This window comes from Vicugna pacos, chromosome 13, assembly GCF_048564905.1.
Source record: "Vicugna pacos chromosome 13, VicPac4, whole genome shotgun sequence".
Lineage (NCBI taxonomy): Eukaryota > Metazoa > Chordata > Mammalia > Artiodactyla > Camelidae > Vicugna > Vicugna pacos.
This window is the reverse complement of record NC_132999.1, coordinates 49,862,510-49,887,526: the sequence shown is the minus strand read 5'-3', so window position 1 is coordinate 49,887,526 and position 25,017 is coordinate 49,862,510. Positions and strand designations below refer to the sequence as shown.

The 25,017-nt window shown below is 40.3% G+C and overlaps 1 protein-coding gene across 1 annotated transcript in view; it reads left to right on the top strand.

Moving 5' to 3' along the window:
- Window positions 1–23,684, top strand: part of MACO1 (macoilin 1) — a 50,928-nt gene extending 27,244 nt beyond the window's left edge. Inside the window, exons 7-11 of the mRNA XM_072975089.1 lie at window positions 13,402–13,560; window positions 14,982–15,164; window positions 17,101–17,221; window positions 18,743–18,917; window positions 23,219–23,684. Of these exons, the coding sequence (XP_072831190.1) occupies window positions 13,402–13,560; window positions 14,982–15,164; window positions 17,101–17,221; window positions 18,743–18,917; window positions 23,219–23,421 (841 nt within the window). The 3' untranslated portion in view covers window positions 23,422–23,684. The remainder of the gene's footprint in view (window positions 1–13,401; window positions 13,561–14,981; window positions 15,165–17,100; window positions 17,222–18,742; window positions 18,918–23,218) is intronic.
- Window positions 23,685–25,017: the final 1,333 nt, after the last annotated feature.

Sequence of the window (25,017 nt, the reverse complement as noted above, 5' to 3'; positions counted from 1 at the left end):
CTTGTTTCAGTTTCCTGATTAAGGGGGAGAATTTAAAACTTTGAGTACAAAATGTAAAGTGATCATATTGTGTAGAAATGTTGAAGCTGAAGTTTCTTCTTGTTTCATTTCCATTCCACTTTTTCTTTCCTTGTTTTTTGTATTCAAGACAAAAAATTAATCTTTTTTGTTTCTAGTACTTACTCCTTTTTGAGGGGGGAGGTGATTAGGTTTCTTTATTTTTAGAGGAAGTACTGGGGATGGAACCCAGGACCTCATGCATGCTAAGCATGCTCTCTACCACTTGAGCTATACCTTCCCCTTCCAGTGCTTATTCTTAATAGGGTATCAACTCTTTAACATAGTTGAATAATGTTTGGTATGAAGAATCATAAGGGAAAAGTATGCACTGTTTGCCTAGTAAAAAAGCATTTAGCAAAACTGAGTAGGATTTAGGATGATAATTTTGGGTTTTTTTGTGTGTGTGTGTGGTTTTTTGGGACAGCAAGGGTTCTAAGAGACATTTAGACCAGCCTCCCCAACCCTGTCTTTTTATCAGCGAAGTAAACAAGCCCTAGAAGATTAAATGACTGTTCTAAGTAACTCAGAGTGGCAGTTGCCAGAACCAGAATTGAAGTTCCTTAACTTCTGCCTTCGCTGTTACCTATGCTACTTAAAAAAAGTTTTATCAACTTGTTTTACTTCTCAATTTTTTTAAAACAAATTTTTGTGCTTTTGTTTGTTTTGAATGCATGTATAGCTAAAGTTGGCTCAAGGATCGGCACCAGAGCTAGATTTTATGCTCTCATGGCTAAAATCTATAGAAGAAATGCTTAGAATTTCAGAGTTCATTTATTTTCCATTCTTCTAGAGAGATACTGTTTCAAGTGTTTTAGAAATTCTTGCTCTTGCCAAAGACACAGGGGTGTAATTAATCTCTGTACAGAAGGGGGCCATTCACTCATACCCTTGAAAGCTTATGGGGTTTCTGAGAATTCAGCTCTGTTTAAGGATAGTTTGGCAGTTAGTCTGGTCCAGACACCTAGAGCCACCCAGCAGGGAATTTGCCCTTTAGGAATAAATCTGGGGTAGGCTTGGCTTAGCTTAACAGCAGCACACCTAAGAGCACTGCATTGGAAAACTTAAGATCAAGGATGTAACCATCAATTTTCCCTGAGGAAAGGCCACCAGTGACTACTTGGAAGGCCTGGTGACCTGGAGTGTGGGCATAGCCGTGGTAGTAAGTTCTGAGGGCAGGGGTGGCTTTTCTTCAGTGGAGAATGGAAATTTGGGGTTATGTTGTAATACATTGAATACTTACACTTTTATTCCTCTCTAAATTCATTTGGTTATTTCAGGCACACCAAAATGTTATTACTTATAACTTAGTTTGTTCATGCAGTTCTGCTTATTTGGAGACTTGAGAGCCTTGGGAGAAAGGGAGAAAACGTTTATCAGGATTTTTTTGGTAATCACTAAGCAAGTGGTGGCCCTGCCTCAGAGGGGAGGGAGGGGGAAAGAAGGATAGAAAAGCACTTTAAGAAATTTTAACTCATTTACTTACACTGAGGAGTGTTTAATTTACATTCATACCCAGGGACTAACCTTTTTTTTATAAATTGAAATATAGTTGATTTACAATGTTGTGTTAGTTTCAGGTGTACAACAAAGTAATTCAGTTGTATATATATTTTTTCTGTTTCAGATTCTTTTCCATTATAGGTTATACAAGATACTGAATATAGTTCCCTGTGCTCAGAAACTAGCTTATATTACCAAATCGGGGTCTTAAATATTTTAGAAGCATATAGATATGACAACATACTTTATAAATAGGCTTTATAGTATTCTGGTCCATCAGTGAGTATATCGATTAGTATTGTGTTTTAGTAGACTGTGATATGAGTATTTGTGATTTACCTCTTTCTAGTTTAAGCTGGTGGGTGAGGAAAATGTCATTGGTCTTCATTCTACTTTCTACCCCATATAAACCTTATATTTATGTTTTATGATTTTATGTTTCTCTTGAAAAGGAGGACAAAGATAGCAAAAGCTAATAACAGCCAGCTTTCCTCTTTGATGGGACTTGCTGGTGGCACAGACTGCCCAAGTGGGTTGGCTAGCAGTTCCCAGTGTTTGTGCTTTGGAATGGGGTTCTAATTTTGTTAAATAAACTATTCTTTATTTGTTGCTGTAAAAAAAAAAAACAAATACATTGAATATTTACTCTTTTATTCCTCTCTAAATTCATTTGGTTATTTGACAATTGAGATTATTGTGTAGCCTCCGCCTTATAGAACGCCCTTAGTGTGGTCTTGCTGTTTGGGGAGAACCAACAGGAGACAGTTTACACTACTTCCTATTTTTCGTTTCCCCACATCTCAAGATGTCTACACACAATTAAAATTTATATATTCATTAAAAGGAAAGGGCCATCTTTTTAGATACTGATTTTTAATAATCAGTGGATTCAGTATAATTTTCATGTGAATAACTGTGAAAAAGAGCAAAGTAAAGAGAGAATTCAGGAAGCCCCTATTTTGTCATCTTAAAGGTTTTAGGCACAAAGCAAGAACAGGATCCAAAGCTGAGACCTGACTATGGGAAAGAAACAAAACAGAGCAGTCAATTCCAGAGGTAGAGTCCACAAGCATTCCCTGGGATAAGCACTCCAGGGGAGGTGGCCTTTTATGGACCTTTCCAGCCCTCTCCCAAGTCCCTAAAGAGTCCTAAGTGGGGAAATGCAGTAGTTTAAGTGGGAAAGATTACGAAGGATTCTCTTGAAAGGTGGAAACCCACCTTAAAAGAAGGTAATGGAAAGACCCCCAAGATTGGTTTAAAGGGGAGGAAGTAGCAAAACAGATTATATAGTGTGAGCCCATTACAAAACATGGGTAGATACCATTCTTCTGTACACAGAAAGTTATTTCAAATGGTATAACGCCAAGTAATCAGTAGTAGTTGATTATAGGAGATGTTTACTTTCTACATACTTTGAATTTTTACACAGGCTTATTATGCCTATAATAGAATGTAAGCTCCTTTTCCCTCGCCTGCCACGGTACACAGGGATTGGCACAGGCTAGATGCTCAGTAAATACTTGTTGAATGAGTATTACCTTTGTGCAGGGAAAATACTAGAAAAGGGGCAAGGGGAGGAAAGACGGGCCTCAGTAATTGCAGTACATTGCAACTCAAAGGTTTTTGAAGTTGGAAAACCTAAATATTACATTAGACCAGGCCGAGGACCTGCTATCCAATGTCAAGCTATTTGTGGTCCTTAAGTTGTTACTGATTATATTTCTAAAAAATAGAAAGACTTTCCACTCTAAGCCCCTTTCATTGGTATTTCCCAGGAAGTTTTCAAATTTAGTACTCTTGTCAAGACTTTTTTCCGGGACTGTGAAGGAGGTTAAGGAATTTCTGAAAGTTTAAACGAACACGGGGAGAAAACTCCTCCAAGGGACTGCTGTCGAAAAAGCCATTTGCTCTGGCAGTGGGTTGGTTGTGCTTCAGGGCCAAGGAATCTAGGCACAAGCTACATGCCAGCCAAGAACTTGGAGAAAATCTCAGTTTGCCTTGTCTTATTCATCTTTCCTGGTGGGTCTTGCCCTCTTTCTCCCCCCTTAGCCCTGGCCATTCTCTTTGTCTTTGTGGTAGCTGGAGAGAGCTCAGATCCCATGTTTCTGTTCCAGCCTTCCCTCCAAGGAGATGCCTTCAGTTAGAAAATGCGTTGACTGTTTATGTATCATCTCTGGTGCTAGAGAGGAAGTGGTACATTTGTTTGTTTTCTTTTGCATTTGAATACATTTTGCTATGTGTCAGGAATAGTTTGCTGAAGAGAATCTGACCTTGGGAAACAGCAACTAGGGCTTTGGGGCTTTACCTTGGCTACTTTCCCTACATGCGCTACCTGTCATCTGCGCTGACAACCTGCTGCTGCACAGGACTTGCTTGACACTCTCCTCAGCGAGTGATGGCTGCCAAAGTAGTGCTTTCTGCTTCTACAGATGCATTTGGTAATTTATTTGTTAACAGTATCATTTCTAGCTGAGAGGTAAAACTTAGTAAAAATATATAACTAAACACTTAGAGGTTCTAACTAGATTAAATTAAATATAGTGGATATAGATGCTACTAAATTATTGGGAGATTATTAAGTGGAAAAAATAAATAGTGGAGCCGTATTTCTAGTTTGTAAGTTTACCGTCTCTGGGGAAGCATGCTTTTGATTTATGTTAGTCTAGCATTGTTTCTGACAGATATACTTGTCAGATCTGATTTACTTTTATTTTCTGCCATGTTCTTAGTATTTAAGGTACCTCTAGGTTTTACTTGGTTAGTTTTATTATAATTCATAATATAGTTTGAATTTATTTTAACCATTGCAGTGATTTAAAACTCTAATATTCTGGTATATAAATGTGGTAATAGAAGCATGATAATTTTATACTTAAGCAGGGCTATTTTGTGACTTGAAAATCATGCAGCACTTTAGAAGCTAGGCAGTTTGCCTAATGTCTCCATATCTAGGTGATAAAGGAAGGTAATTATCTATATTGTATAGATAAATTGTGAAATAACACATAAGTTATTTGGGGGGGCACATTAGAAACATTTTTATGTTGAGTACTGAGAGTTTATTCTAACAAAACAGGGATTTCTGATTAGTTAGAAACTTTCTTCCCTAGAATTCAGAAGGAACTACTACGACTTTGTGTTAAATTCTGAGTCAGTACCCCTGCTGGCACATAATGAATTGAGATTTCCAGCTAAGGGGATCAGGGGTGGATTCCCTGAAGGGGAGGTACTCCAAGGAAAAGGAACTGTATTCTTTAAATGTTACTCACGCTATCATTTAGAAACTGGGTATTTGAATACTTTGACAGCCAGTGTGGGCATACTTCTGTCTGTGTAAATCTCTCGGGGATCTCTTAGACTTTTTTTCTAGCCAGCTGGGACTCTCAGGATTAAAACAAGTTTTGTTTTTTTTTTATGGGAAGAATGACAACTTTTCCCTCTCATAAGGTAGATTCACCTTTCTTGGTAGAGTGTTGGAACAGATTTGAAGCAGAAACACAGAACTGGAAAGGACCCCATTGCTCTTCTTCTCCCCCTGGCTCTAGAAAGGGCGTTTCAGACTCAGATCCCTACAGGAGCGAGGCAGGCACAGGCATCAGTGGAGAGGCCAGGACTGGCATCACTCATATTCAGTACTGCATCTGGTACCTTGGGTTTTGGAAGCATATACCTTTCCAAACAGTTGTTGTGGGAAGTTGCAGGCCCAGTGTGGCTAAATCTTCTGATATTTAGAAGAGATGCCAAAAATAGATATCTTTATGTGAAATCTCCCAGTTAACATTTTTTTTTTACATCGTGTAGGGGAGGGTCAAACAAAACATGTTTATGAGCCAGATTGTCTCACCAGTTTATAACCTCTGCATCTGACCGTTCCTGTTATTCTTGTATTTTGTTCCATCCTCCACTGGCCCCACCGATCAAAACTGGGCTCCTGTACGAAGAACTTTTACTTAAGGACTAGCTGGTAAATCCCATGAACTAATCTGCCATATATTAATGGAACCTTTTTGCCTTCTCCTCTCCTTCAGTTCCTTAAGCTCCTGGAAAACATGCATCTGTTGACAGTGCCCTTCCAGAGTCAAAGACCACTCCTTTTTTTCTTGCACCCTCACATCTGACCATGAGGTTTTCAGATCACTTAGAAGGAGAGAGGACAGCCTTGTGATAAGAAAGGTGGTTTGGGTCTCTGGTGTTCCTTAAGCCATACGATGCAGAGGCCTCCTAAGGTAACTTCTTCTACACCAAGATGTTTTTCTACTGTGTTCTTAGAGCATAAAATACACCAAAACTGAGGACATGGACACTGGTTATTCAGACTTCACAGGCCAGCTGGTTTAGAATGTGGACCTTCTAGCACATCTCCTGTAACGTGGGTATACCACAAAACCTGGTATCAGAGCAATGCCTGCTCTCCTCTTTCCAAAGGGAACCAGGACAGGGCGATAAACTGCAGCTCTAGAATCTAGATTTTGACAGACTGTTGCTTTGATAGGAACTGATGAATGGGAAGTAGTTGATGTTCAGTTAGGAACTGAGGCATTTTCTACTTCAGAAAGTTAAGTTCCCCTTTTTTGGAGTGACCTAAAAAGTTTATAAAGTAAAAGGGTTGGGTTTTCCCTAAGGCTTTCAGATTTATTCTGAAACTGGCCTGTTACATGGGCAAGTCTAAGAGTAACAATGAACGTTGAAAAGCCATGGAAAGCAAATTAACAGCTTCTGCTTTTAAAATAACTTTTTCCCAATCAAAAAAATTGTAATTAAAGTGTTAAAAATAAGTTATAGATGTTAATTACTTCCAGCTTTGAAAATAAAGAAGAGATAGCACTTTTTTAAACATTTTTTATTGATTTATAATCATTTTACAATGTTGTGTCTTAAATTCCAGTGTGGAGCACAATTTTTTCAGTTATATATGAACATATATATATTCATTGTCACATTGAGATAGCGCTATCTTAATGTATATCTTCTCAGTCTCTTTTCTCTTGCATATATACATATTCTTTTCACTATGTATATTCTTTAGTAATTGTCTTTTTCACTGACTGTATCATGAGCATTCTCCCATGTCATTGAATAATCTTCCTTGATTGTTTTTTAATGGTTGCATGTCAGTCAGACATAGGAATATACAATTTATTTAGCCAATCTTCTGTTGAATATTCAAGTGTTTCCGATTTTTTTTTATTATAAATAATGCTGCAACAAACACACTTTTACACAAATCTTTGTATCTGTAGACTGGGAGTGGGATGAATATTTTTAAAGACTTTTGATAGAAACCCTCATATCTGACTACATCTTTTAAGGACCTTATTAAAAATACTAGTTTGTGGCACTCAGCCTTATTCTTGAAGGGCTTCAAGAAGTCAGTTTCCTATATCCCTAAATGACCAGTTGTGTGAAATCTTCTAGATTTCCTTTTCTGTCTCTTTATGTTCCTTAATGAAAATGAATGTGTTTGACAGATTAGGGAGCAGAGACATAAGAAACTTTGTAATGGTTTCACCAGCAATCAGGTCATCAGGCTGTTGTTTATTTTTGTATACTTGTGCCTGGGAAGCAATTGTAGTAACCACAGTGAGACCTGAGGCAGCTTCATTTCGCTCTTTCCAGAGCTGTGGTTTATAGAATATACTGGGGCAGCTTCAAGTCAGGATAGGCCTCATTTAAGGTGAGATACATTCATGTTTTCATGTGAATGACCCATGCTCCCCATCCTGTCAGTGTGAATGACCTGGAAAGAGGGGAGGGGAAGGAGTTGGTGGAGAGGGTAAACAGTATTTCTTCTGGGAACAGAGCTTTGATTTATGAGCTCAGCTTTCTGCATAGACAGCTGTGTGGTCCCTAAACAAGTCTTGTCTTGTGTGATTAATGTATACCAGGGGATTTCCTAATGGAATTAGGTACTTACCGAGATGAAGCAGTTGCTCTTCATTCATTCTTTTCATGTGCACCTGCCTTCTTGATAAGCAAATGCCCATTTACCCCTGTCTCCTTCAGCCACTATTTAAACTAAAACTCTGACAGCCTGCTGTAGATAGGTTGTTTCCCGAGCCACATGTATCATAACATTGACCCCATTGTATTCTCAGCACTGAGAAGAAGGACACAGAGTGAGGGTTAGAGTCATGGTCCTGGAAGGATTGGAAGAAACACACTTCCAGCTTTTAATTTTAGGGCACTGTCAACCCCTGGCTTCAAAGAACTTACATGCTTTTTAGAAATAAGCTACATAGACAAGAAAAGATTAAAAACCAAAACAAATTAAAAAACAGCACAGGTTTAGTGCTGAATGAGAAGCACCAATAGTAAGGGCTTTCAGTTTTTAGAAAGAGCGAGAACTTTGGGCCCTTAGAAATCAGCACCTCATGCTGGAGAGTTTGTTTAGTTTATTTTTTATTTTTATTTTTTAACAGGGCCTCGAATGAGTGAGATTTGAAAATTGGAGGCTATTCCTTCAGAAGGGTGGTATAATTAAAGGCAGAGACATCTGGAGACAAGGAGTGGGTTGTTCTGGCTGGTATGATGGGTTTGTGAGAAAAACTCATCTTTCAATCACTTGGCTGTATGATTCAGAGATGACTTTCTGAAGCCCCTTTTCTTATGGAGCAAGCAGCATTGTAAGTTCTGTGTTGTCTGGCAAGGCCTACAGCATATCTGTCACTAGCTTTTCAGAGTTCAGAGATAACAGCAGAGCTGAGGCCCCCTGTCTTCCTGATGGCTTCATGGGGTCAAGCTGGCAACCTATAGAAATATACACTTAGGTCACTTTCTGGAGTGGGTATGGAGTGTGACTCATAGAGTATTTGGGGAACCTAGTCATCCCTAGGTGAAGTCCTGGCTGAGAACAGGTCTCCCTCTTTTTTGCAGGACATGTTTCCTGGGGAAATTTACCGCCTCAGAGCCTTAAAGTTCTTCTGTGTTCTCAGTCAGGCCTCATAAAGCTTTAGGCTTTATAAAAACATGAAGGTATTGGCTGTACACATTGGAGGCTTTTGAACTTTTTTAAACTTTTAAACAGTCTTAGCACTATGGCTGTAATTCAGGCAATTCACAATGGATAAGGATTACAAACATTTAGACGTCAGTATCTCCCTACCTTTTCAGATACTCAGAAACAATACCCTTTTCAACTGAAAGCTGACACCTGAATACTATACTTTGTTTTACTACCAGGTATGCTTTGAGATACTCAAAGATACGTCTCCTATTTAGCTTACCTGAAAGACTCATGTTTGAGCTTCATTCTTTTGGTCAGCCAGAAAATTATCCCCTTTTAAAATGTAAATCTTCTCTCTTAAAATTAAATAGTTAATTATTAGCCATTTACATTATATCTTACCTTAGTTGGGTGGAATGAGGGAGAAGATGAGATGGAGTGGAGGTTTGGAGTGGGTAAGAAGGTTCCTTATCTTGGCAGCATTGCTCTGAAGTCAGCCTGGCCATGGATTGGAGCCCTGAGGAAGTGCTGCTCTCAGGGGCCCCCTCTTGCTCATGAGTTAGGTAGTCTGCTGGAGTTCAGAAGTAGCTTCACAAGTTTGTAAGTCGAGTTTAAATTTATCAACAAAGTGGCTTGGAAAGGTGCCTGGACCTAATAGGTAACATTTTGAGTTGATTAGAACCCTGGCTTGTCTTATTTGGCATAAACAGACATATTTACTGGATGCGTAGACTCCAGCTTTGCTGTGGGCCCTGTCTGTATCCCAAGTAGAAGCATTCTTGGGCAGCCTTTGTCAGGGGGAAGACTAGGGCCACGGGGGTTGGGCAAGGAGGGATGCATTTATTTGCTGTCTAAACCTTACCAAAGTTTGGTTAAGATCTGTCTGACCCATTATTTCTCTTTTTTGGATGAGTTTGTTAGCTCTGCTGGAGGAAAGTTCTCTTTTCTCCCTTAATCTCCTATTGTGTAAGGAGGAGAGTAGGATTTAGCTCTGATAAATGGGTTTGAGCTCGCGGATGAATTTTTCTTCCTTTCTTTTGATTCCTATTTACTGAAATTAGTTTTAAGGGTTATAAACTATTACTTCTGCCTCATTTTCTTCTTGACCACTTGCTTCTAATTTAGGTTGCAGCTGTTGACATTTTATTAAACCCCAGAATACACTTGAAGATTTTTCATTAACTTCTTAACACAATTTAATCAGTACTTCTTGGTGCTTCACACCAATAAATTATACATTTGCATTTTACCTAGTAAGTACTGACCTTCAGCCCCAGAGAGTTAAGTATACCATAAAGACAAGTAGCAGTTATCTGTCTAATAAATGCCCCTGGCACTTGACTGGCTTGATTCAGTTCAGTTTTCTAATTCATATAATTCTTTAAAAACTCATGCATACATTTTTCTATTGAGCATATGCAGAGAGTGAAATATATCTTAGAAAACAGGATTGTACAGTACATCCATACAGCGTAATATTATGCAATTAAATTGTGAAAAATTTCTAATGATGTGGAAAGGTGCTTAAGATGTAAAATATATGTGATTCTCAGTGGTATTAAAAATGTTTAAATGTGTTAAGAAAGAAAAGAAGTGAGGTAAATGCAAGTAGTGGTTCTGTCTGGATGAAGGGATTATGAGTTATTTACATTTCATTCTTTATACTTTCCTGTTGTATGCAGTTTTTTGTATTGATTGGGTATCATTTTTGCAGTGAAAACATGAATCCAGTAAGGAATTGTAAATCATTTTACTACCTACCTCAGTAAAGATTTAAAATATAGTGAATATTCATCGTTAAATTAATGCTTTCTGTACAGAGACAATGAAAAATTTCCCCTCATAAATTTTAAAAACTATTGAGAATTTACCCTTTAGCACGTAAAGTTGTCTTACATGTCATTATGCAGTTTCCCGTAGATCAGTGTTTCTTAGACTGGGGAATGCTGGTGTTAACTCACAGGTTTGCTGCAACTGCTTGGAAAACAATAATTCACGGTTTTACAGAATTAATGGCAGCAGTTAGGAAAATCCTGAAGCATTTTAGTTGTATGCCTTGTGAAATTAAGTTATTTAATTTTTGAAAATAAGCTTTTTATTGAAGTATACCATATCCACAAAAGTGCACAAATCTTAAGCATACAACAACTTAGGAATTTTCACAAAGTGAACATACTGTTGTAACTGTGTCACTTTATTTCTGTTGTATTGCTTTATGTCTTTGACAACATTTTCATAGTCTACACAAAACAATATTGTTTAGTGTTCTTTGGCCTCCAGAAGTTGCACTCTAGATATTTCGCATGTTTTGCTCTCATAACTGCACTAACTCTGGGTTTTTACCCAAAAACAACTCTAAAGTTTCATTCAGAATATTGTTATTCTTAGTTCATGGTAGGAAAATTTGGCTTTTATAGATTAAAAAATGCAAAAAGGTAGTAACTTCAAAATTATCGACATCTAGCCTTTGCAGATTTAATTTTTCTTTCATTCCCAACTACGGCACACGCTTTGCCTCAGTGGCTGGTTGTGTGGAGCTTGATTCCTGTGCCTCTGCATACGATACAGCTGAGGTTGCTAATCTGAAGGAGCAGATCAGCAGCTGGTGGTAAGTGTGTCAGGCCTCGAAATCCTAGACCAAGCTGGGAGGAACTTTAGAGATCATTTGCCTCAAATGGGGAAACTGAGTCTTGAAAGGTTGTGTGCCTTGCCCAGAGTGGCAGAGTTGGCACCAGAGCTGAGTCTAGAATCCTGATCTTAAGCCCCATTTCTAAACCATGCCAAGTCTCTATTCTCTTCTTAAAACTCATCCTTTCTACTAAAAATACAATCCTCAGACTGTGAAATTGACTTCTCAAGAAAGATAAATTACCTAACACGTATTTCAGCCAGACTTCTTAACGGGGATAACCTGATGGCATCAACCTGTTTTGGAAAGTATCTGTTGGGTTACTTCGGGTGAATGAGGGATGGTGTGGGGATGGTATCAGTGCCAGTAGGTAATTGTTTAGAGCAGTTCCAGGAGTATGTTCAACTGGAAAAACTCTGGCAATAGGGAAAGTGTGGCATCATGTCAATTTGTGACCCTTGCTTGGAGAGTGAGCTGTGTCAGGAGACCGGCAGCACTTTTGGAACACAAGGTCTCCAGTCAGTGCTCTTAGGCACTGGACAGGGGGACTGGCTACTGTGCCTGGGAGATAACCATCGATGTTTCATGACATTTTGGTTTTGAGATTTTGTTTCAGTTGGCTAAAGATAGACAGGTAAATAAAGCTGCTCTTTGATTTTTCTAAGACCAGACAACATATATATGTATTCAGTAAGTGTTGATCACTGTGGTGGGCCCTGGGGATTTAGTGCTTCATAAAACATATCTGTAAGGACTCAGTCCATGGAGCTGGCAGTTCTAGGGAGAGATCACCATTGCCCTTCAGAAATCTTGGTTCTGTTGGGATGTTGGATTAGTGAAATGCAAGAGTCTCATCAGTGTGAACTGACTTTTGCCTACCTGTAAGTTTGTAGGAAAAGGTGTCTTCTGAGTCTCACCTGGTATTCATCCTTGGCCTGACTTTCAGTGCAAGGCCCCTTCTGTCCTCTCTCACTCTATTCCCAGAGTATAGGCCTTCCTCAGAGGCCAGACTCATTGCTCTGCCCCCGAATATCTGTGGCTGTTCCTACCTTTAAGCTTTCAAGCATGTTTTCTCCTTGTTTAGAATGCCTTCTCTTCTCCTCTACTTCTCCAAATCCTGCCCAACTCAGTTCCTGTCTTCTCTCCTCAACTCACGTGGCACTTCTCCCCATACCTTCTGTGGGTGATGGGGGCCACAGTTTGGCCTGCTGGAGAAGAGAGTGGCTCTGGAGGTAGGCTGCCCGTGTGACTTTGGGCTGGAACCTTTCCTGAATCTAGATTTCTTCATCTGTAAAAATGGGACTAATAATTGCACTCAGCTCATAGTTGTACAGATTAAATGAGTTCATTCCATTAAAGCCCACAGAACAGTGCCTGGCACATATGATCTCATTAAATATTAGTTATTCCTGCTGGTATGTATTTAATAATGGCTTTCCTGTGTTATTGTTGAGTCATTTTAAGTGTCTATTTATTGGCCGCAGTGAAATCCTAAAGTCCTCTCATGAAGAAAGGGACTTGATTTTATACTTTTTGTCAACCTTTTCAGCCCTGTATGTGCATATAATAGTTCCCCAGTACATGTAACTTAAAATGAAACTACTACTGTATTAAAGAAAATAAATGGAAGAGGAGGAGTAAGGGATTGAAAAGATGGGCTTCATTTCACAGATAGTGTTTTCTCGTGATTCATAGATCATGTAATTTGTTCCTTTTTCATTGTTGTTGAGTCTGTTGAGTTCTTCTGTCACAATCACTGCAGGTGTGAGCATCATTTAGCAAGGATGCTAGCAATGTCAGGAGGTTGTCTCAGACAGTTTTCTTCTAGGCCCGTGATGGGAGGGAGTCTCAGGCAGTACATTCTGAACTATTAGAGTCTCTCAAAGCAGGTAGGTCCTGGGCTGGTTGTTATTAACATAGCTCCCTTGCCGAGGGGCATGGGAAATTCACCAGTGGGGAGGAGACCTTAGCCTTCGACCGTACTCCCTCTGCCTTCCCCTCCTGCAGCTCAGGTATTCATAAGCACCATCTTCACCTGTCAGTGTTCACAAATACTTGGGAGGAATCAAAAGCTACCCTCTGGGAAGAGGTGGGGACCCAGGCAGCAGCACTGAAATCAAAGGCCGATTGTGGACAGGAGTTGTGGTGATGTCAGGAGCTGCCAGAGGGGTGCTCCGGGACCAGTGATCCGGGACTTCAGCCAAGGTCTCACAGAGGCTCGTGGGTGCCCTCTCCATAATAAAAAATGCTGTGTTTCTCCTTCTCCTAGGCTGGAACAAGACATTAAAAAGTTAAAGGCTGACCTGCAGGCCAGCAGGCAAGTGGAACAGGAGCTGCGCAGTCAGATCAGCTCCTTGTCGAGCACCGAGCGAGGGATCCGCTCAGAAATGGGCCAGCTCCGACAGGAGAACGAGCTGCTGCAGAACAAGTACGTGTGCCTTTTGGGCCTTTGGCCGTGAGCCAGCGGCCTCACCATTTCTCTTGTTTCCAGGGGCTGGAGCACAAGATTCATGATGATAAAGCAGTCTAGCAGAGGGTTTTTTAATAAAATGTTTAAAATACTCAATTTAGGACCATATATCCAGCATGTTATAAAATCTATATACAGCTCAGTGGTAGAGCTTAGCATGCAGGAGGTCCTGGGTTCAATTCCCAGTACCTCCATTAAAAATAAATTAAAAAAATAAATAAATAAAACTAATCCCCGCCCCCCGAACAAACAAGACTTACTTCATGCAACAAAACAGTTTATTAATATTTCTATTTTGTCTTCTTTTATTTAATAGCTTCTCAAATTGTGGCAGAAGTATTTCTCTTATTCCTTTGAGTGAAACTTACCAGAGGATTAGACTCTATTTACTTTGATTTCTGGAACTAAAAAATGACACTGAACTTTATTTGAAGAGGCAGGCATAAAGCCAGCTCTTCTGTGTGAATTCTTTTATGCTTCCCATTAATTCATTCTGGAATTACTTCTTAACTCAATGTGGGTCTGTCTTTTTTTGAATCTCTAAGCAATGTGTGTCTGGGGTAGTGATTACTATTATAGGCTCTGAGCTTTCTGGGCTTTCCCTTGAAAGAGTAGTCCTTCAACATTTTCGAGGAATGTAGCACAAAAGCTAGTGCATTACAGGCAGATAACCTTTCCATTGCTTCTGACCATGTAATGCCTCTAACACTGTTACATAGAGAATGTCTCACCTTACATTGAGAAAAACTCACCTTATATTGATATATTGAGAGAAACCTTGTATTGATATGTATTGATATGTAAAGCTAGGGGTGGTAGTAGGAAGGGAAGGGAGTGTGGCTGAAATTTCTATCTGAAATTAAGCATCCTGTGATTCTAACTATGAGATCTATTTTGGGATACGCTGAGAAAACATCTCACAGCTGGAAAGGAAAGGCTTGCAGTAGGCTGCAGCATATTGTTTTCAGGCAAAGAAAGACCTTCCCCTCCCACCCTCTGTTCTTTAGTCTCAGACCAAAGTTCTTTCAGGGTACTTTGGGGCACTAGAATTCGTCCAACAGTTATCTTTTCCTCTGATAGAAATTTGTTTTATCCTGTTTTCTGGGTTGCCTTCTGTAGATCACTTATATTAGTAGAGCGGAGGCTAGGTCTGATTCTGTATCTTGTAAGGCAGCTTGTTTATTGGTGTTTAGGAATTGTTAAATAATAATGACAGTGTATTTTCCCTGGGCAATGGGAGTTGACATTTATGATTTGCTATTCAAATCTCCTGTTTACTTTGGTCTTAAAATGATAAAGAGGAATCATGTTTCTTCAGGGTTTATAGTGGACGTTTCTAATTGTAAAACTTTGTACCACTGACAATCATTTCCATATAGGTTACATAATGCTGTTCAGATGAAGCAAAAAGACAAGCAGAATATCAGCCAGTTGGAGAAAAAGCTAAAAGCTGAGCAGGAAGCCCGAAGTTTTGTAGAAAAGCAGTTAATGGAGGAGAAAAAAAGGAAGAAGCTAGAAGAAGCCACTGCTGCTCGGGCTGTTGCATTTGCTGCCGCGTCTAGGTATGTCTGTGTCCCCAGAGTGCTTAATCCAAGGTTGGCTTTCCTTGGGCTGAAACAGATGTGGAAATCTGATACCTTGGACAGGACTGGAAATACACAATCATGCATGGATGAATTGCTCTAAGTATTGTTTTATTAGCTGGTTTCAGCTCCATCTGTGCACACTTCAGTTCTCTTATGACAACTTCATCCCTCAGTGGCCTCCTCTGTAAAGTGGGATGAGGGAATCACCATGCCTCCCATACATGGGAGACAAAATGCTGCTCAAAAAGTTTCCAGCCACTTTCTGTCAGATTGATAATTACTAAACACTTAGAACCAATCTGGAATTTTGTTCCTTTTATAGAACTAGCCTTACTCTCTACTCTTAGGTGTATGTTTCTGGAGTTTTTAATCTTAAAATGGAAGGGAGGTAAAATCTTGGTTCCCCAGGCACTCTGTACTGACTGCTCATGTCTTTGTCAGATATCAGCAAACTGTCAAATGAGCTGGCAAAAAATGGAGAAAAGTTAAGAGCCTCTTTTTCTTTTTCTTTTTGGCTTCTGCTTCACTTTATCACTGTATCTTTTTTCTTTGTTTTTTTTTTGACTGGTGAAGTTCATCAGCATGGTTGGGGTCAGTTATGGGTTTATAGATGTGGAGTGAGGGTGAATTTTTATTTTACTTTAAGTATCCTAATTTTGACCTGTGATAGAATTCTACTTTTTGCTTTTTTGTATTTGGTGTGTTAATAGCCTTCTTTTGAGTTCTGGCATTTGCAGAGTAATTGGTGAGCCATCATTTCATCTTTTGGTAAATATCAGCGGGATAAAGAACTCTTCCTCCTGTGTGAGCATGCCTTCCCCCAGCAGACTCTATACTGCAGATGACTGAGCTGGCCCGTTAGCATCCATACAGAGTCACAAGACCCGTTACTAAGCCTGCCTAGGATGTGGGAGTTTTGTTTGCTCATTCATTTAAAGACTTGTAAGCATTTCTGAGGCACTTAACGTTTGTAGGAGATTCCTCTGAATAGTCATCTGTTGTGGCTTATGCTCTCCTTAATTCATCCAGCAGTTACTCTTTTTAAAAAAAAAACCCCTGAGGAGGATATGATAGTTCCTTAACTATAGTGTTTAACGTCTCTTATGCCTGAGAATCAGTAAATTGGTTTTAGCCTCTGCACCAAATCTCTTGTGTGTTCATTTAAGCTTATTTGCTGTGATCTTATCCTTGGATGGTCCTTGTTTGCCATCATTTATGTAGAGGCTGTTTTTATTCTTAGGTGAATCTCAAGGCGTTAAGTCTCTCCTTTTCGGTAGGCCAAGGACACCTACTTTCTCCACCAGGCTGTTTCTGAAACCTGAACAGTTAATCAGTTTTGGACTGGCCATTACCATCATCATTTTTAGTTTGTCCTTATCATAGCCCTGAGAAGTAGCCTAATGTTGCTCCTTTCTTTTTCTGTTTACTCCAGGCTTGTCACAACTTCATGACTAAAGAAAGGTGATGATCCCAATGCATAGCCCCTCAGAAGTGAAAATGTTTTTAGCTCACCGCCCCCTGCTGGAGACAGCAGGCATCTGGTTCTGTCTTGCTCAGGTTGTGTGCATTGTCTCATCACATGGCCTGGTAGGAAGCTTGCTGGATTGGCAAGCTAAAAAAATCCTCATTTCTTACCTGAGTACGGTGACCTCCAAGCCAGGTGACCTTGGACTAGTGTTATATCTAAGTAGCTTCAGTTTTCTTACCTGGAAAATAGGATAATATACCCTACCCCAGTAAAGATGATAGTGTGGGTAATTATCAAAGAACAGAGAGAATGAGCAGACTGAGTCAAAAGCTAGAATCTGACTGACTGGAGTATAAGAAAGTATAAGCAAAATACCAATCCTGCAGTATAAGCAAACCTTTAGTCTTTTAAGTACCTTTTTTCCCTTCTCTTCTTTTTCAAAAGAGGAGAGTGCACCGAAACCTTACGGAATCGGATCAGAGAATTAGAAGCAGAGAGCAAGAAGCTCACAATGGACATGAAGGTGAAAGAAGACCAGATCAGAGAACTGGAACTGAAAGTTCAGGTGAAGGGAAACAAAAGACTTCATCACACTTGAATTCCTCTTCCATGTTAGACTTGTGCTCTGTGGTGCAGTATGGAGATGGTGCCTGTTAATACAGGGCAAACCCAAGTCCATCTGAAAATCTCTGTAAGACACAAAGGAACCTCTCATCTTGTCCAGCTCATTCAAGTCATATTTAATTTAACCAGATTCTAATACGTGCCGGAAAAGTTGATGGTCTTTGACATGTTTTATATCACAGTTTGACTTACTGTAGATTGATTACACTTTTTCAGGTTAGGTAGCATTTATCGCCTGTGAAATTAGAAAAGAATGTTTAAATGGTAATATTAACCTGGGTGAAGATGCAGTAAAATAGGCCTCATATGTTGCTGGTGGAAGTGTAACTTTCTGGAAAAGGTTATGTACTTTTTAAAACTATTTCCCTTTTTATGACTCCAGCCTAAGATCAGTATTTTAAAATCTCACCAGTGGGGAGGGTATAGCTCAAGTGGTAGAACGCATGCTTAGCATGCAGAAGGTCCTGGGTTCAATCCCCAGTACCTCCTCGAAATATAAATAAACCTAATTACCTACCCCCCTCTGCCAAAATAAACTGATTAAACAATACAATAATAAATAAGTTAAATATTTAAAAATAAAATCTCACCAATGATTGATATACAAAGATGTTGATCTTAGTAGTATATAAATGCAAAAAAAATTGGAAATAGTCTTAACAATGGGAGATTTGTTTAATAACTTATGGAACATATACACGTAGGAATATTATACAACCAATAAAAATTGCATTTTCAAAGAACAGCTGAGATTATTTATATAAGCTTTTTAAAAATTGTACGTATAGTGTGATTTCAGTTATGCTAAAAGATACACATATGCTTAAAAACGACTAAAATATAAAATTTTCAGTGTTGGGGTTTTGGGTGATTTTTATTTGAGCTTTTATGTATTTTTTAATTCACTATAATAAGTTTAGATTTCTCTGTTAAAATGAAAAAAATCAGTGTATGTATGTGTGTGTGTATGTGTATATATGTGTGTGTGTGTGTGTGTGTATATATATGACATTTATTGGCTACATTACCTGATGTTTTAAGTGGGCTTATTTTGCTGTATGCCCTGTCAAAATAATTAACATTTTTATAATTTTTAGTGCAGATTGAGAGCCAAGTTTTGGTAAATTTGACTGCAGCATTATGGCAACATTTGCAACTGGCAGCAAGGAAAAGTTCTTTGTGGTTCTGAATTAGGATAGTAAGAGAATATTTTATTTAGAGACAGAGTCCACTGTTACCTAGAAACAGCCCAGCACAGTCAGTGTTTTTCGTATGTGCACATCACTGTATAAATACATCTTGCACTCCCTGTAAGTGGTGAGGTCTGAACCCATGAAACATCAGGAGTCTGTGTTCTAAGGGCCAGATCAGTAATAGTGGGATTTTATTTGTGATTTCAGGCTAATTTGTAGACATCGATCAAAACTATCTTGTAACATTGCTGCTTTGATGATATTGATAGGAGCTTCGGAAATATAAGGAAAATGAGAAGGACACTGAGGTGTTAATGTCAGCCCTCTCAGCAATGCAAGATAAAACACAGCACCTGGAAAACAGCCTGAGTGCAGAGACAAGAATCAAGCTGGACCTGTTCTCCGCACTGGGGGACGCAAAGCGGCAGCTGGAGATTGCCCAAGGTAGGAGAGCAGCAGGCCCCAGATCAGGGGGCGTGGCTGAGGAAGCCCCAGGACATGGGGAGTAGAGACCCTTAGGGCTTGAACCAAAGGCATTTCAGTTTCCTCTTCAAGTGGTTTGATAAGTGCCCTTCATGGACATCTAGGAATCATCACATTAATTCATTCTGTGACATATTTTGAGATGAGAAATGTCCAGTGCAGGGCACACAGAGAAGAGTATGAGATTCTATACTCAGGGAGCTCAGGGTGTTGTTGAAGAAATAGAGAACTTCAGAGTCACCGAAAGGTGCTGCTGTAGCAGGATGTACTACAGGGTCTATGGAAACAGAGAGGCAGGGACTAAGCCAGTCTGGAGAATTAGGAAAGGCCATTTCTCACAGGAGCTGATGTCTGAGCTGGGTCTTGATTGATGAGAAGGGGTTAGCCCAGGGAGGAAGTGGCATGGTAGAGGTTAGGAGTAGAGCGGTATCTAAACAGAAGAAACAGCTTGGGCGAGGCCAGGAGGGCCTGATGTGTTCAGAGCCACAGCTGGCTCTGCTTGGCTGGAGCGAAGGTTGCAGAGGAGGGCTTGATGGGAGAAGAGTCTGAAGAGCAGGCTGTTGACTCAGCAGATATTTACTGAGACCTGCCATGTGCCAGGCACTGTGAGAATCCCTGAAGGAACAGACAGCAACAGGCAAATATAATACGTGATGCGTGCAGTGAAGAAAATAAAACAGTGGCGAGGCAGGGTGTGTGCATGCGTGTGCGTGTCCGCATGCGCGTAGGGCTGCTGACTTGACATGGTGGAGGTGGGAGATTCTTTGAACAGGTAGCATTTGACCAGAGACTGAGAGGAAGAGAGTGAATGAGCCACAGTAAGTCACTTCAGTCAGAGGGAGCAGGCATGGTGGCCAGTGGGGCTGCAGCCTGAGTGATGGGGAGAGTTGTCAGAGTCAGAAGTAGTGGGAGCCATTTCTGCCAGCTTTGCCACCCATGGAAAGAACTTTGGGCTTTACTCTGAGTGACATGGGAAGCTTTGGAAGGCTTCTGAACAGAGGCCTGACATGACCTGATGAAAAGAAATTTGGCTTTTGTTCAAAAAATCGATAAGCCTCCAGTAGATTACTGAAAAAAATTTTCAGACTGTTGACTTAGTAGAAGGAAAAGAATATTTCAACAGGTACTTACAGAGCATTCACATTTACTCTGCATAAAGCATTGTCCTAGAAGGTAAAGGGGAGACAAAGATGTACAAGACATAATTTAGCTGGGGATCCACTAAGGTAGTGGTGCTCAAACATTTTGCTCTTAGGGACCCCTTTACACTCTTAAAATTTTTGAGTACCCCAAGGAGGTGTTTTTCAAGTGGATTATATCAACCAGTATTTACCTGTTAGAAATTAAAACCTAAAACATTTATTAATTCATTTAAAAATAACATAATGAACATATTAGTTGTTAGCATTAGTAACATTTCTATGAAAACTATATTCCTCAAAACAAACAAAAAAAGCTTTAGTGAGAAAAGTGGTATTGTTTTACATGTAGCAAATCTCCTTAGTTTTTGGCTTAATAAAGTTCAGTTCTCTTCTCTATTTCTACATTTAGCTTGTAATTTCACTTGCCATGTTGCCTCTGCAAGATTTCACTTACACTCATGGGCAAATGAGCGTGAAGAAAGCAGATACTGTGTTATCATGAGGATGGTGTGGACCCTGTGGGCCCAGTGAGAACTGCCACACTGAGGAAAGCCACACAGCAAGGCCTGCTGCCGTTGGATGGAGGCAGACGGCTTGAAAGGCTGGAGGAGAGATCAGGGTGGCTTCATGAGGGAGAGGCCATTGAGTGGACTTGGAAGGATGAATTTTTTGAGAGCAGAGAATGGCAGGGAAAAACATTGTTACTTGAGGGAATAGTGTAAGCAAAGGAAAGAAAAGAGTGCTAAGAGTGTCCAGGTCAGCAGTCCGGTGGCCTTAAGCTGGGGGACGTGGAAGAAGAGAGTAGGAGATTAGGAGGACTGTCTTACAGGGTGTGTCCCCTAGATTTTCTGGAGGAAGAGGGTGACGTGTTCTGGCAGGGTTGCTGAAACCACGGAAGTAGAGCAGAACAGGTTTAAGGAATGAAAAGAGAGAATGAGTTTGGTTCGGGATGTTTTGATTCGGAGTTGCTTCCTGAACACCGGGCTGGAAGATCTTCATCAGTCAGTGGGAATTTGGGGCCTAAACCCCAGAGAGGGCCAAAACCCTTGGGGTGGGGATGGGATATAGAAGTTGTAAGAAGTTAGTGAAGCCACAGGAGTGGCCTGGGATGGTGGTGGTAGAACAAGAGGAGAAGGGGTTTGAGAATCTGGATTATTAATCTGTGGACCCAAGGAAAGGCTTTAAAAAGCAGGGTTCTTGGGAATCCTGCTTTAAAGCCAGACATCTAACCATATACTGTTTTTTTGCCTGCCTGGCTCAGCTCCCTGAGAAGTGGCCACCCTCTCTCTGCCTTATCCCATTTACTTGGATTTGCAGACTTGGAAGAGATTGCCTCCTGGAGTGAAGGAGTGAAGCAGCACCTAGTCTCAGAGTAGCCAAGGGGAGCTTGGCTTCACAGCACAGATCATATATATTGCATTGTTGGCCCAGAAATTCTTGTAAAGCAACAAAGAAGCAAAGAGAACTGTCTTTTCCAAAGCTCTGGGAATGTTTGCATGTTATGATTAAAGAAATCAAACTTAAATCTACATGAAAAAAAGATACAGTGGCTCATATACCAGATGCTGTTAGGTATTTTATTCATCTGAGGCTTATTTTGTTCAAAGGGTCGGAGGATATTTGATGCTTACTTGAAGCTGAGGGGAGTGAAGGAAGTCAGAGGGAGCAGTTCCTTTCTACTGCCCTTTGCTGCCACCTTCCCCACTGCTTCCCTCCACTGTCATGCTTGTGCTCGGAATACTCTAATAACTTAAATCAAACCTCATGTTGCTTTTCTCCTTCCTACTTTCTATATCATTTGATTCATCCTAGTTCCAAAATGGCTTTCATTTCTACTATATCATTTTTTAAAATACACCACCATGCTCTCTTATATTTCAAATATATTACCATCTTCTGTTGGACTCAGAATGAGTGCAACTCAAATGCAGACTCTTTCTTTTTTCAGCATTTGAATTTCTGAAGGGCTCCTCCTAAGTGAGAACCCCTAGTAGACCAGGGAGTGTCAAAGCGTGGTGGAAATTGCCTGGGCTTCGGAAAGAGTGGTCCTGGGTCTAAGTCTGCTCTACCTCTTAATAACTGAATGACTTCGGGCAAGATACAAAATTTGCAGGGCCTCAGCTTTCTTCTGGGCTGGGCACTAGGGATATAGCAAAGAAAAAAAGGAAGACAGTCTCTGCCCTCACAGAGCTCATGAGCCAGTGGAGAGATGATGGGCACAAATCATCACCCAAATGAGTAATCGCAAGAGACAGAAGAATGTGGTTGGTAGGAGTGCAGACTCTGGAGCCAGACTGCAGAGTTTGAATTCTGGCTCTGTCACTCAGCCTCATTGTATGTTGGTTTCCTCATCTATAAAATGGATGGTGATAACCTTATAGGGTTGTTGTGACAAGTAAATGAGTTCATCTACATAAGCACTTTGAACAGCGTCTGGCACACTTGTATTAGCTATTGTAATTATTATCATTATTACAAAGAATAAAGTGACAGAAAAGAAAGTTGAGGGTGTGTTGAGAATCTAGTAGGAGTTGGGGGCTGGCGGTACGGTCTTAATTTAGGTGGAAGAAGCAGTGGAAGCTTCGTGAGGAAGTAGAAGCCTGAAGAGTGAACAACACATAGAGAGCCAGAGAAGCACAGAAAGGGGAGTGGCCCCGAGGCAGGCAGGAGCTGGCTGGTCTGACACTCAGAGGTAGCCCATCCTCCCAGAAAAATATTCCAGCTCAAGAGGAAGAGCCATAGTTCAAAAGGAGTACCCTCTTAGGCTGCCCTTGGTGACTGCCAAGCTCCAAACATGGCTTCTGGAAATTGAGCTCTTCGCCTTGTCACACCGGCATGAACAGAATCCCTTTTTACCAGTAAACCATGGCCCACAGGCCAGATCTAGCCTGCCACCTGTTCTTGTACCACTCATGGCCTAAGAATAGTTTTTTCCATGGTTTTTAAAAAACACACACACAACAAAGACAGTCTGTGGCTTGGCCCATCACAGGAAAAAACTGCCTGCCCTTACAAACCATCAGAGCTGGAGTTGAATCCATTTGGGTTTGATTGGCCCATGAGGGTATTGTGTTGGGTGAGCCCTCTTTTCTCACTAATGGTGGGTCTTTGGTCTTCCAGGACAAATTCTTCAGAAAGACCAGGAAATCAAGGACCTAAAACAGAAGATAGCCGAAGTCATGGCCGTCATGCCCAGCATAACATACAGTGCTGCCACCAGCCCCCTGAGTCCCGTTTCCCCCCACTACTCTTCCAAATTTGTGGAGACCAGCCCCTCTGGACTCGATCCCAATGCCTCTGTTTACCAGCCTCTGAAGAAATGAACGCCAGCAGTGTGTTTTGTCCAACCATTTGGTTATCAGAAGGCATCACAAAGGAACGTCTCTGGCAGTCAAGATAAAAAAAAGTTTATATTGTATTTTGTGGGACTGTATATGTTGTCGTTTTTAAAAAGGGGGGGAAGTAACATCCAAGTCTGATTAGAACTGCCCATCAGTTTTTCTTGTAAATTTTTAGAAGACCTCACAGAACTTTGCAGTTTATTTTTCTTGGCCAATACATTAAAACCATTCTTGGATTTCAAGTAGCCAATTTTGCCTTTTATGTATTCTTATAGTTTCCTCTTGAAGCAAAAAAAAAAAAATGCAGAGTTTTTGCTTCTCAACCCTTTTATTTTTATTTTATTCTTAAATCAGCAAGCAAAACCTGCACATTGGATTCACATGCAATGATAATGAAAACTTTTAGTTTTTAGTGTGAAAGGGTTAAATTACCTAACACAGCTTTGATCCTATCACTGCATTAAAGAAGGTGATGATTGATATTACAGGAAACAAAAATTGATTACCCCTCCAAGGACCAAACAAATCCAAGGAGTGTCAATTCAGCCGAGGGGAGAGACTCAGGTGATGAGACCAGCTATGAGAATTTGACAGGGGTTGTGTCTGAAATGTGTGCATTCCCATTGGTGTGTTAGTCCTAGCCAATTGCTAGCAGCAGTCTTGTTCACAGTGCCTTGGGAAAAGACATTTCAAGAGGAAACTTGATGATTTTAAACAATTTCCCGCTTTACCATCATCTGTCTTCTCTCTGTATCAAGCTCACTACGGATCCTGCTGTAAAACTGGTGGGTAGCTGGGCTGTTCGTTACCACCACAGCCACACTTTCTGTTTCCTTTCATAGAAAGCACCACAGTGTTCTGGACCTGTCTCAAGGCAAGCACCCTGGGAAGGGGAGCTGGGCGGTGTTTATGTTCAAGAGACTGCAATGACGGCTAATAAAAGCTGCAGTTCTAGGTTTTGTTTTGGTTTTTCTTTTTGTTGTTTTTTTTTTTTAATTTCATTTCATTCAGCTGTGCTTTCTACTCTTCCATCATCTTATGTTTGACGATTTAAAAGAAACTTGACAATTCCTCAGCTCTTGTGCCAAGGAGGGTATTTTTTTGGAAAGAGTTTAAAACTCAAAACTCTGCACAAAGATTTCAGTTTCAAGTGTATATTATACCTTGGTAGAAAAGTATTTGCACTGGCAACCTTTGGAAGTGTTTAAGAATCAGGGTGGGGGTGGAGGGAGGGTCTGGGAGAGGGAGGGGCAAAGCAAAATTGTATTTGAAAACTAGGAAAATTAAGAAACCAAGTAGATTGGTTTTGTTTCCTTGCCATGGATTCTGGAAGGACATAGTTCTTCTAAAATTTCCTGTGAATTGGCATGTAAGTCTCATCTAAAGCAAATTAAGTAGGCAAGCAAGTCAGCAAAATAGAAGTATTAAAAAGAATCGTCCTTTTAATCACAGATCTTACTTTGGAATTTAAAACTTCTAGCTTTAGCCAGGTGTGCATGTTGCTGCCATTTTGCATTTTTGAATCATCTTGTGTAACTGTCACCATGAAAGTGTTGCTCAGAATTGTCATAGATTTTT